Raw genomic sequence first — 13,708 nt, forward strand, 5'->3', positions numbered from 1 at the left:
GCAAAATGGTAAAGAGTTATTTACTGCAAAGTGCTGTATTGCAAGTTGTGAAGAAAAAGAAATGTGCCAAATGAAATCAAAATCACTAATCTTAAGATGCCATGGCACTAGAGATTTGAAGACATTGCATCAAGCCATGGTTTACTTCCTATACTGTTTACTGCCAAAACTGTTGAATATAACTGAACATGCACAAGTCTGATTACAGTAGATACTTTATGAAATCTGGATGTTTAATTTCCATTTACACTTCCATGTTTTGCTTTTATAAAGACAAAACAGTTACCTGATAATCTGCTTCTGAACTACTTATAAAGGCAATTCATTTGAAACCAGAAATTCCAAGATAGATCTGTACCAAAAATAAAGGTGCAATCTTTCAAATGACCTTACACCACCTGAAGTGAAGGGAAGTCTTGGTGACTTTTAGAATAGCGATTTCAATGTACTGAAGCACAGGTTTAAGTTTGAAAAAAACTAAAGGTTCATTTCAGTGCAGTTGCTTGGCCCCTCCAATATATATGGAGCAGCAAAATTGTCTTGCAAACAAAGGAGTGCTCTAGATTGTATATCCAGTTTAAAAACCCATCACGAAACAAGGCAAACTGAGACTAGTTTATGATCAAAATAAACCATGTATTCAGATTTATGCTTAACTAATGCTTAAAGTGAAACATCTAGAAAGTTTTCCACAAAATTAATGATTGAACATTTCAGACTTTATTTTGAAAATATTCCAACTTTACAGAAGGTGAGTTCTAGTGTTTGGCAAACAGAAATAAACTGAGACTTTATCATCAAGAAAATTTTTGGTACAAAAACTTATTCAGGGAACAATTTAAATGGAACTTGATACATAATTATAACAGCCAGAGTTATGGACATCATAATAGATGTGGGCTTTTAAAGCAATTGGGGAAAGAGGAGTGGAAGTTAGACAGCAACATTAATATTGCTGTTCAGTCTGAAAGAACATTCCAGAAGCTGGAATTTCAATTTCAGCTTGGGCTCAAACAAGTCTTTTACCATCTATATTCTTTTCAAAAGCAGACATCTTGCCAAATGTATAATGTTCAGCTAGATTATTAATTTACAAAGCACATGCATTATAAAAATATTCTCAACTGATGAAGCATCAGATAAAAAGTTAGAAATGCTATACTTATACCAGATAAATCTGACAGCAATTTCTGCCAAGTGTAACATCTGGGCACAAAGAACAAAATCCATCAGCAATTTTCTTTACTCAATTTAAGGCTTCAGAATGAAATAAAGCAAAAAAAGTTATACAATGCCAAATTACAGTAGCTTGCTCTAAATCCTGAATGTAGATCTTCCTGGTTTGTGATCTGCACAGAAATTCTGCTTTCAGAAACATCAATAAGTAGAAAGATGTACTGAGGATTAACCAAAGCCATAATTAAATTGGTATGGAAGGATTGCTTGGGAAAAAGAATCAGTGTTTTAGTCCATTCATACTGTTTGTGCATGCTTCACTTTTGCAGGTGTGTAGTTCTTGTCTATGATTTCTTCTTGAAGAAACATATGAAGACATCGTTCATTCTGTGCCAAAGGATGCCCAGCAACTCTGGAAAATTGAGGAGATTTTTAAAAAAAGTGAGCCACTGGACCAATTGCTTCAGTGTACAATTTTAAACACCACTCTACAGAAATTTAAAGACATCAAGACAGCTAAAAAGTGTTAGGCTACTCAATTGAGATGCAATGTTTAGTTCAAAGCAAAGTTTCCACTTTCTTACTAGACTAAAGTCACCATGAAATAACTGGTGGCTGTTTAACTGGAAGATCACCATGCCTCAGGTGAAGGGAAGGGGTCAAGGAAGTCCTTCAGCAATCTTAATATGGAAATTGAGTCTAGGCAGTTGGCACCACATTGCATTGCCAGCCAGTTGCCCAGCCAACTGAGCTAACTAATCCATTAGTTCAAAAAAAAAGTGGAAACTCCAGAATGGAAGTGATCAGGTTAAAAAACAAACAAAGGTATGGTTTGTCTTGAATTTTGTTGATTTTCAGCAGTTGTCAGCAACTAATGCAATTAAGACCATATTTAGATTAAAATTTTTAAACTACAGTTCATCTGGCCTGCTGAGCATTATGTATTGACCCACCCCAGCCATGTCCAATCAACATATTTCAACTGCAAAGAACCGACATGAGACTCAGATCCTAGTGGCTGTAAGAATGCAGAGTTTATGATAGTATTACCAAATCTTTGGTCGCAATAAGATTTAATTTTACCACATTCAATTTGAAGAGGGCATTTTTGTAACTAACTCCACCAGGCACACTTGATAGACCAAAAGGGTCTTGCATAGACCTGATATCAACTCACTGAAGCAGGCTTGTGACCTAGAATGAATAATAGCCTAAGCTGAGCTAGTGTCTTCAACAGACAATACAATTTGAACTCATGCCTTTAGATACTTGCACTAAAATTCCTACACAGATTAAAGCTAATAATTGTATACAACTCAACTTCAAAATATTCAAGCTAAGTCTAGCAATTAAAAGGTTACAATGCAATTCCTCCACCATAAATAAATTGCTTAGATCAGGATCTGCCAGCATGAAAGTGAAACATTAGCTTTCCAGCCTGCGAGTGGCTTGCAGTGCCTTGAATTTACATGACTTTAAAAAGTGACGAAGTAGACAGTTGGAGGGGCAAATTAGTCACCACAGAATTTCTAGTCACTGACTGCAGTGTAGCCACTTTTGATAGTGATTAGCCCAGTTCAGTTTCTGGTCAATGATAACAACCAGGATGTTTGTACTGGGTGGGGGATTCTGATGATTTTCAATGATATTACTATGGGGCATTGGTTAGATTTTTGCTAATCATTGGCAGGCATTTGACAATTGAATTGTCTTAAAACTAGCTGGGATTGCTGGAGGACAAATGAACCACTTGGCATTTCTAGCAGAAGACATGCTCACACTAGAGCCTTATCTCAGCCCAATTTTGCTTAATTACATGTTTTTACATTACTTGCTCCTCATTTGCAGAGGGACTGAAAAATAGGCAAGTCCAATTTTAGATGTTTTATTTACCCAATTCTTACTTAGTGGCTCACATATGGGAATTAACATACTTTCATTATTCAAAGCCATAGCTATGCCACATTTACACATGAAACAGATGGCAACAGCAATCAAATAATTGCAGGTATAACTTTTTATTGTTCACTTTAAATGAAGACCACCTTAGACCAAAAATAAGTACGTGAGTAGGAAAAGAAGTACAAGACTTAAAATGGAACACAATTTTAAAGGCAATTTACATAAATTATGCACAGAAAACAAGGCCCCTTTGTGCCCTTAGCCTCATACTGGAATCATTTTGAAAGTGATTATAAAAAATTATCCTGCATGAGTAAAATACTGCATATCAATGTTTTTCCATTAACTTCAGAAAATTTCTGGACTGCTGCTTCCCATCATTATAATACCAATTAAGTCAAAAATTGGAAGAGTAACTGAAGTTCAACATGGACACATCTACACTACACAAAAGCAACAGAAAAGTCAACAGAAAGCTATACTCACTTGTTAATGAACTGCTCAAGTCCTTGTCTTCTTTCTTCTATAAAACTATCGTCAAATATTCCATCATCCCCCCTAAATGGAAGCTGACGAAATAGTGCTTTTCCAGGTAGTGGTGGCACTACAACCTAAGGGAAAAAATATTTTCAGAAACTAAGTAGGCTCTTTATCATGCAAAGCAACAGATTTTGCATCTTGCTCCCTCAAGGGAAAACTTCTATTTCAGATTATAATTGCTTACTGCACATCCTTAGCACAAGGATTGGCCAGAGGGACTAAAGCATCTCCAAGTTTACTTAAAAATCAAGATTTAGATATTCAAAGTCCAAGAATTATATTGTACAAATTGAAATGGTCAAGATAAAATTTCATTTTAGACAAACATTTAAAGTAGCAATGAACTGACTTAATATTTCACTGGATATTATCCTCTAAACTGGAGGCAAACATTTTGGAATCAGTGACTTCTGAAGTTACTTCAAGCACCATTCTAACAGGACCACAGTACTCCTGGAATCTTGGTTGGAACCAATCTTGATACTTAGGGCATTGTACTCTAACATTGTTTAGTGTTAATGCTGTTCCAAGGTACAATGGCCAATGCCTCAAGACTTGGTGAAACAAAATTCCCATTCTATGATGCTGGCTGACAATGAAACAGAAGGAATAAAACAGATTGAAGTTAACTAAAATTTGTTGAAACTTAGTTTAAAAGAGTTAAAAAAGGGAAGTAAGTAAACTGGAGGAACAAATTCAACTGGTTTGTACCAACCACTAAAGATGGTTGGATTTAATTTATAGTGGAAGCCAAATGGCCGAAGCAGTCCAGGAAATCTCAAATGAAAGCATCTAAAAACCAAATTATGAAGGTCTCCCACAAAACCATTTCAATTTATTCTGCAGCTTTTAATTATTTTTGCTGCACAATAAGCTGATTTGACTATGTAGACATTAATCTACATATCCAATTGAGATTAAATTAACTAGCTCAAATTTCAGACAAGATTGACTCAAAGAGGAAGCAGTTTCATTTGAGGCATTGATTCTACAAACTCAAAAGATGAGATTATCTTGAAAATAGCACATGGCTTGCCTATTGTTTTTGTTCTATGAATTGCAACCAGTAGCAAGTGTTTATTGGCAATAGCAAGGATGAGCTGCTTTCATAAATCACTAATCCATTTAGTGTAGTTTCTCCACAGAGGGAAACTACAATTCAGCCTGGACTGAAGGAACATGGATTTCCAAGTCAGGATTGTTTGCAGCTTGAGAAAACAAAAAATTGACAGGTAGCATAGCACACATTACACCCTACATGTCAACCACCCACAAAGCACAAGCTCAAGAGTCAGCAGGTCGCCCAGAGAAAGCCAAGCCTGAGCAGAAGTTTAACTGAAGCAACCATAAACACTGACAAGGCAGTGAGTGAGTGTTACCACTAAAAGGGTTACCAATGAAAAAAGGATTATGGGGAGAGAGATTTGATGGAGGTGGTTACCTGGTACAGGTAAAAATAGCACTCACTACACATCCAACCCACATTATACATGGCCTAGGTCCTGCTGCTTATTGGCAAGGACTAAAGTGAGGAATGCTGCAATGAAATACTGACTGACAAAGGGAAGGTCATTAGAAGACTGAGGAATTGCACTGTGGGACTTAAAATTGAATAGACCAATAGGCACTCATCTGCTTTGAGCAAGAGTTACCCTTGGCAATTGTCATCCAGTAGATGCCAGTTATAGCTGTATTCATTGCTTTAACCATTGATCATGAAGTGCAATCACCAACTGAAAACTGACAGGTATGTTGTTAGACTTCAGGAGGCAGTAGAGATTGTTAGCACTTCCAACTCAAGATTAAACAACACTATAGCTCCTTATTCTGCACTGATTAGAACTGGGGAGACATTTGAAATAAACCAAGATGTGGTTCAGCAATAATTCACAACTGTGTGGATTGACAAGTCAAAAAAGGAGGAGAGAGAGAGAAGCAGGAATTTTGAGTGGAAGCCACAATCTGTTCAGCCATTTTAAATTCTGGAGGTGGGGCAACCAGCCTGTGCTCAAAATTTGTCCACTGACAATACAGAGGAACTAATTTTATTTGAGCCATGGGTTGAGTGATTACTTCATATCTACTAGGTCACTTCCTCTTATGTAGCAGCTTCAAGGTTGGCATCTAATTTTGATGTGCGCATCCTCAGCTGCCATGTCTCCAACACAAACATTTGTTGATTAGTTTCTTAGTAGCAGTGACAGGATGTGCTGGGCCAGGATCTTAGATGGTGGCAAACAATTCTAAAGGCCAATGCAATAATGCTCAGTCTGTAACACCAGTTTGCCGACAAGATTTCTGCTAAATTGGAGAATGCATTGCCTGGTTGCAGTTAGCAAAGTCATTAAAGATAAATTTCAATTACTCCGAGGAGCACCCAATTATTTCTCAACATTTCCCAAACTGTGGTAAGCCAATGCAGATCATAGTATGGACTTGCAGTTCTGGAAGTTACTATTATGCAGAGATCTTTTGCTTCTGTGCAGGAGAGATAGAATGCTGCTTCTCAATCTTCAAGCTCTAAACCTCTAGTTTAATATGTATACATACAAACTGCACTTCTGCTGTCATTTCAATCTAGTGCTTTAACTTTGGCAAATCATTTTTGCACTAAGATTCAGATTCCACCTGCCCCAGAGGTGCCTGACATTCCCAAAGGAGATTAAGTAAATTTAGCCGACTCAGATCACCCTCACCACTCTGTTGGGATATTTGCAACAAGTGCAGAGTTTAAGGAATGTTATGCATTACAAAATGAGATATTGACAGGTGTATAGGTAGAAGGGAAGTAAGCCAAACCAATATACTAACAAGCATTTTTATGTATGAGGCATTGAACTCTTTCTCCAGCATAAATCCACTGTTGTCTCCATCTCAAATGCACTGAAGACTATATCAGCCATTACTAATTAAACAAAATTGAACAGTAAAGTTTTACCTTGCTTTCCCTTTCAAGTTCATTTCTCAGCCATTCAAAATCACTGTATCTTCTTCTAACAGAAGATTCCTTCAGCTTGAAAATTGGAAGATTAGTCTGAAAAATAGGATCAATAGTGCAATTTACAGCTTTTAAGCAGTTAAAGTTTAATGCAAAAGACTTAAGGTTAGCCATGTTGAAAAACATCTTCCAACAATTGATGCATCTTCAAAATCAGGGCAGACACCCTAATTGAGCATTTTCCTTCTGTTCCAACCACCCATGGGTCTTCAGTATAGGAGGATCATTCTAATGTGGGATTATGCAGGAATAGAAGTTAGCCAACACTGAATTCTACATCATTTACTTATTGCTACTTTGACACATGTCTAACCCACAGACATCATTGGTCTGAGAAATTCTAGATTTTTCTTGAATCTGCTTATGGTATTTCCACAGACCTCTGACAGGGGTGGGGGGAGAAACAGGACACAGGACAACTAGGGGAACCTCATGTACCCCTACCCTACAAAAGAATTGTAACCTTTAATGATCACTTGTCAATCCTTAACTTCAGATTGTTTTCTCAAGCTTAAATCAAGCCTGCTAGCCTTGGAACCGATCCTATGAACTTCTGTATTTTGTCCTATGGCAAAAAAATCTTTACCAAGCTACAGGACACTGCACAACACCCTAGATGTGGTCAGAACTTGCAGAAACAGCTGTAGCAAGCCATCTACATTCTGTTTTATTTGCAGAGGATTGAGAACCAATTTCATAGAATAAACTAAGCAAAAGTAAGGACTGCAGATGCTGGAGATCAGTGTCAAGAGTGCAGTGCCAAGGCGCATCGAAGTTTCAGGCAAAAGCCTTCATCATCCCTTCCTGATGGACTTTTCCAGAAACCTTAACAACATATAAAATCCCAAGTATGGAAACTGGTCGTCAGTTACCCAACAAGTTCACACTGACTCTTGAAGAGCATCCTATCCAGGCTCAACATCGCTTCTTCCTCATGTCTAGTTACCATGGCTAATCCACCTTGCCTACACATCTCTGGACAATTTAGCTCAGCCAATCCACCCAACCAGTACATCTTTGGAGTGTGGGAGGCAATGAGTACCTACAGGAAACCCACACATGGTTTCCACAGACAGTCACCCCAGGCTGGAGTTCAACCTGGATACTGTTGCTGAGTGACAGCAGTACTAACCACAGCCACTGTCTTGCTAGTAGCACTTGGTTTTGATTAGGAAATACAAGTGCCCTGTTCATTAAAGTACAAGTAGCGTTCTGTCTTTAGTTTTCTGAAAGTAGCGAAAATCTTCAGGTCACATGACAGTGACAGGTGTCAGTGGGGGAGCACTTTGGGGCCAGCAACCATAATTCTATTAGATTTAAAATAGTGATGGAAAAGGATAGCCCAGAGCTAAAAGTTGAAGTTCTAAATTGGAGAAAAGCCAATTTTGACACTATTAGGCAGGAACTTTCAAAAGCTGATTGAGTGCAGATGTTTGCAGGTAAAGGGACAGCTGGAAAATGGGAAGCCTTCAGAAATGAGATACGAATCCAAAGAAAGTATATTCCTGTCAGGGTGAAAGGAAATGCTGGTAGGTATAGGGAATGCTGGATGACTAAAGACAATGAGAGTTTGGTTATGAAAAAGGAGGAAACGTGTCAGGTATAGACAGGATACACCGAGTGAATCCCTAGAAGAGTATAAAGGAAGGAGGAGTATACTGGAGAGAAATCAGGAGGGCATAAAAGGGGACATGAGATAGCTTTGACAAATAGAATTCAGGAGAATCCAAAAGGGTCTTAAAAATATGTTAAGGGCAAAAAGGGTAAGGGAGAGAAGAGGGCCCCTCAGATCAGCAAGGCAGCCTGTGTGGAGCTGCAGAAAATAGAGATACTAAATGAATAAATACTGATGCAAAATACTGTGGAAAAGGATGTGGAAAATATAGACTGTAGGGAAATAGATGGTGACATCTTGCAAAAATGTCATCATTACAGAGGAGGAAGTGCTGGGTGTCTTGAAACGAGTAAAGGTGGATAAATCCCCAGAACCTGATCAGGTGTACCCAAGAACTGTGGGAAGCTAGAGAAGAAATTGCTGGGCCTCGTGCTGCGATATTTGTATCATCGATAGTCACAAGTGAGGTGCCGGAAGACTGGGGGTTGGCAAACATGGTGCCACTGTTTAAGAAGGGCAGTAAGACAAACCAGGGAACTACAGACTGGTGAGCCTGACCTCGGTGGTGGGCAAGTTGGAGGGAATCCAGAGGGACAGGATGTACATGTATTTGGAAAGGCAAGGACTGATTAGGGATAGTCAACATGGCTGTGCGCACAGGAAATCATGCCTCACAAACTTGATTGAGCTTTTTGAAGTAACAGAGGATTGATGAGGGTAGAGCAGTAGATGTGATCTATATGGACTTCAGTAAGACATTTGACAAGGTTCCCCATGGGAGACTGGTTAGCAAGGTTAGATCTCATGGAATAAAGGGGGAAACTAGCCATTTGGATACAGAACTGGCTCAAAAAAGGTAGAAGACAGGGTGGAGGAGTGTTGTTTTTCAGACTGGAGGCCTGTGACCAGTGGAGTGCTACAAGGATCAGTGCTGGGTCCTCTAGTTTGTTATTTACATAAGTGATTTGTAATCAAGCATAAGAGGTACAGTTAAGTTTACAGATGACAGCAAAATTGGAGGTGTAGTGGACATCGGAGAGGGTTACCTCAGATTACAACAGGACCTGGACCAGATGGGCCAATGGGCTGAGAAGTGGCCGATTGAGTTTAATTCAGATAAATGCGAGGTGCTGCATTTTGGGAAAGCAAATCTTAGCCGACATATACACTTAATGGTGAGGTTCTGGAAGAGCACAGCAGTTCAGGCAGCATCCAAGGAGCAGTGAAATTAACGTTTCGGGCAAAAGCCCTTCATCAGGAATAAAGGCAGAGAGCCTGAAGCGTGGAGAGATAAGCTAGAGGAGGGTGGGGGTGGGGAGAAAGTAGCATAGAGTACAATGGGTGAGTGGGGGAGGGGATGAAGGTGATAGATCGAGGAGAGGGTGGAATGGATAGGCAGAAAAGAAGATAGGCAGGTAGGACAAGTCATGGGCACAGTGCTGAGCTGGAAATTTGGAACTAGGGTGAGGTGGGGGAAGGGGAAATGAGGAAACTTTTGAAGTCCACATTGATGCCCTGGGGTTGAAGTGTTCCAAGGAAGATGATGAGGCGTTCTTCCTCCAGGTGTCTGATGGTGAGGGAGCAGCGGTGGAGGCGGCCCAGGACCTCCATGTCCTTGGCAGAGTGGGAGGGGGAGTTGAAATGTTGGACCACAGGGCGGTGTGGTTGATTGGTGCAGGTGTCCCGGAGATGTTCCCTAAAGCGCTCTGCTAGGAGGCGTCCGGTCTCCCCAATGTAGAGGAGAGCGCATTGGGAGCAACGGATACAATGATATTAGTGGATGTGCAAGTAAAACTTTGATGAATGTGGAAGGCTCCTTTAGGGCCTTGGATAGAGGGGTGGTGTGGGTGCAGGTTTTACAGTTCCTGCGGTGGCAGGGGAAGGTGCCAGGATGGGAGGGTGGGTTGTAGGGGACCGTGGACCTGACTAGGTAGTCACGGAGGGAACGGTCTTTGCGGAAGGTGGAAAGGGGTGGGGAGGGAAATATATCCCTGGTGGTGGGGTCTTTTTGGAGGTGGCAGAAATGTCAGCAGATGTGAGGTCCTAGGGAGTGTTGCTGAATAAAGACCTTGGAGTGCAGGTTAATAGCTCCATAAAAGTGGAGTTGCAGGTAGATAGGATAGTGAAGGCAGCGTTTGGTATGCTTTCCTTCATTAGTCAGTGTATGAGTACAGGAGTTGGGAGGTCATGTTGCAGCTGTACAGGACATCGGTTAGGCCACTGTTGGAATATTGCATGCAATTCTGGTCTCCTTCCTATCAAAGATGTTGTGAAACGGGAAAGAACTCAAGATTTACAAGGATGCTGCCAGGGTTGGAGGATTTGAGCTATAGGGAGAGGCTGGGGCTATTTTCCCTGGAGCGTTAGAGGCCAAGGGATGACCTTGTAGAGATTTCCAAAATTATGAGAGGCATGGATAGGATAAATAGGCAAAGTCTTTTCCCTGGGGTCAGGGAGTCCAGAACTAGAAGGCATAGGTTTAGGGTGAGAAGATAGATATGAAAGAGACCAAAGGGCAACGTTTTCCACAGAGGGTGGTATGTGTATGGAACGAGCTGCCAGAGGAAGTGGAGGCTGGTACAATTGTAACATTTAAGAGGCATTTGGATGGGTATAGGAATAGGAAGGGTTTAGAGGGATATGGGCCAGGTGCTGGCAGGTGGGGCTAGATTGGGTGGAGATATCTGGTCAGCATGGATGGGTTGGACCGAAGGGTCTTTTCCATGCTGTACATCTGACTATTACTGTTCAAGTAATGGGTTGTGAAGTCCTCAAATCCTGCTTGCATGCCCAAGTTCATTGTACTTGGAAGTATTACAATTGCTCCTCATATCTGAAATCATTTAAATTGAATGGCTGTGCATCTAACACTGCAGTATGAACTCAGGCCTGGAAGAACAAAAAAAATTTTATGACTAGATAGCTTGTTCAGGGGCATGGGACTGGAAATAAATTGCTTCGAGTCACTGCTGGGATCCTACACCTGCAGCAAGTTTCCAGCATCTACAGTATTTTGCTTTTGACTGACCCTTGTGGATTTCATTACTAAGTGACAGCGAGAGATCCACTTATTCCTGTCCTGCCATAAAATCAATTTAGATGGGATGTAATTTCTCAATCTCCATTGTTTAGCAAATTGTAGGACTAGAGCCTTCCACAAAATTTAGATTCGCCACATGCACTAGTTCCTTTGCTAATGTTAAGCAATATCCTCACACTCACCACATCTGTCAATGATTACCCTTTCAGAAATCTAGACCACAAAACTACTGATGGGTCCTGTTACGACACCTTCAATAAAGTTCAAACTTTTAAAACTAGCACCCCATTGTCCCTCCTTGGAGGATGAGAGAGGAATGAGTCAGACCTCTACCAAGGTACCCTTTGGGGATAGGTGGGAGGAGAAACCAAGTGTAAATTACACTAATTCAGGAGTCCAAGCAGATAACAAGGTCAATAGAGACGTTCCTTCAGAGAAAAATCATATTAAAGTCAAATTAGATTGTTTTCCTTTTTTCTAAGCAGGGAAAGAGGCAAAATTCTGGATTTAAATCAGACAAATCTTCTCCAGATTAACCTTAATGAACAATTTGCTAAAGAAACAAGTTTAACAGAAACTTAAGCAATATGGTTCAGCATGTCAGCATCAACAATTAGCTGTGGTAAGTTAATTCATTGAGCAGACACTTTAATGTCAGCTGTGGCATGTACATAAATGGTATTATGCAGCCAGAGTAAAGTGATCAGAACCCCATTTGAGTGTTTGTGAAGAAAGGTCTTTACAAGATATACTGAAGCTTCTAGACTGGAAGATCTTCCCAATAGCTGAAGCTATTTCTGTTCAGTGAATACCCACAAAGCACAGAAAGCAACAGTAGCCAGGTGGGACAAGATGCTATTAAAAAGTAAATGCCCAATGAGTCAGTCAATCTTGGTAGGAAGACAAGCTTGCCCAAAAATGATGTTTCCCCTCCACCTTTAAACAAAGGATATAAACATTATGCACCAGTCCATGACAGAACAGAACATCGAGAGATGCCCCCACTTCCACTGTTCTTGGAGGGGAATAATTAAACACTGTTCAAATCAAGAATGGCACAAAGGGTTGCAATAGGTTCTGAAGAGGTGTCCGGTCACCATGACCATCCAGATAATGGAATTTTGCCCCTGCTTCTGTTCAAACTATTCAGCTTACTCCATACATTTGTAACTTTTATGCACTCCTGGAATTGGTTACCACACCTATCCATCAAAAACCACAGCTATCCAGCATTCTGCTCAATCTCATTCTAGTTTTCAAGTTGTGCCATGGCATTTCAACATTTACATTCCCCTAATCTGGCATCGAGTGCTCTCAATTTTAATTGCTCCAGTGAAGGGAATGCTTTGATTTGCACTTCATGCCAGTTCTACAACTGGGAGCAGAAACATCTTGAGGCTCTGAAATGGAGCCAACTGGTAAAGTTAACACTGTAGGGTTAAAAACATTAGAGTGGTGCTGGAAGGTCAAGTCAGGCAGCACCTGAGGGCCAGGGAAAAATCCTGATGTTTTGGGCAGGATGAAGGGCTCCTGCCCAACCCGCTCTGCATTTTCAGCACCACTTTAATGTTGACCGATCTCCAGCATCTGCAGTCCTCACTTTTGCCACTGCAGGATAAAGTCTAACATGCGACACGGTCAAATAATTTGCTCTAAATTGGTTTAATGGGATAGCTATGTTTGTAGATCAAGGACAGGTTGCAGTTGTGGCTGAGAATTATTCCTAGTTCTTTGAAGTTACAAGAATACAGAACCAAGCACTAAAACTGAAATCTTCAGTTTGTAGCTTTACTGAAACTAGAATGTCCAAGTGGTGGTTTCATCTAATGTTTGTCTCAAGGCAAATTTCATACACAGCTTGTGCAATGCTAGTGTTATACCAGTGATACTTGCTAATTAGCCAATTATTCTTTCAGTCAAGTTTTTTTTAAAAACTTGCATCTCAATTTACATGTTCTTTGCAAGAATGACTGCATCTTTAGCCCAAGCTAAAACTTCTCATACTTGGCCCTTTCACATTCTTCCTTTTAAAATTTACTTCATCCAACTTGGTCATTACCTTGTCTTGGCATACTGGGTGCAGTCACCCTCCAGGTGAGTTTGTGTACTGCCTTCCATGCAGTGGAGCAAAGTCAAAACTCTTGATCCTGAGGTCTTCAAAATTCTGAAGTGCATTTAAATACAACCCAATCTGATTGTTAATAAGTTAACTTCCACTTATGATTAATATGCTTATTTGATCCACAAAGCTAGCCCAACACCTCAGGCTCAAAGCCAAGAGAAAAGGTTTACTCATTCAACAGCCTGAAAGTTCTGATCAGAAGGATCCTGCTACATTCATAGTTGTAGACAGCAGCTTTCGTGAAGTAGTAATCACTCCTATTTAAAGGCAAGCAGTTAATTTGCACCAATTGGACTTGGGATTAATGTTATCCAA

The 13,708-nt window shown here is 40.3% G+C and overlaps 1 protein-coding gene across 1 annotated transcript in view; it reads right to left on the minus strand.

Moving 5' to 3' along the window:
- Positions 1-697: 697 nt before the first annotated feature.
- snx3 (sorting nexin 3) overlaps positions 698-13,708 on the minus strand; it is a 33,167-nt gene continuing 20,156 nt past the window's right edge. The window contains exons 2-4 of the mRNA XM_043687084.2: positions 6,557-6,652; positions 3,565-3,689; positions 698-1,588 (exon numbers count right to left, since the gene is read on the minus strand). Coding sequence (XP_043543019.1) covers positions 1,474-1,588; positions 3,565-3,689; positions 6,557-6,652 — 336 coding nt within the window. The 3' untranslated portion in view covers positions 698-1,473. The remainder of the gene's footprint in view (positions 1,589-3,564; positions 3,690-6,556; positions 6,653-13,708) is intronic.

This window comes from Chiloscyllium plagiosum, unplaced genomic scaffold (genome assembly GCF_037043375.1).
Source record: "Chiloscyllium plagiosum isolate Xiang-an unplaced genomic scaffold, Cpla_swu_hap1 HiC_scaffold_3, whole genome shotgun sequence".
NCBI classification, from domain to species: domain Eukaryota; kingdom Metazoa; phylum Chordata; class Chondrichthyes; order Orectolobiformes; family Hemiscylliidae; genus Chiloscyllium; species Chiloscyllium plagiosum.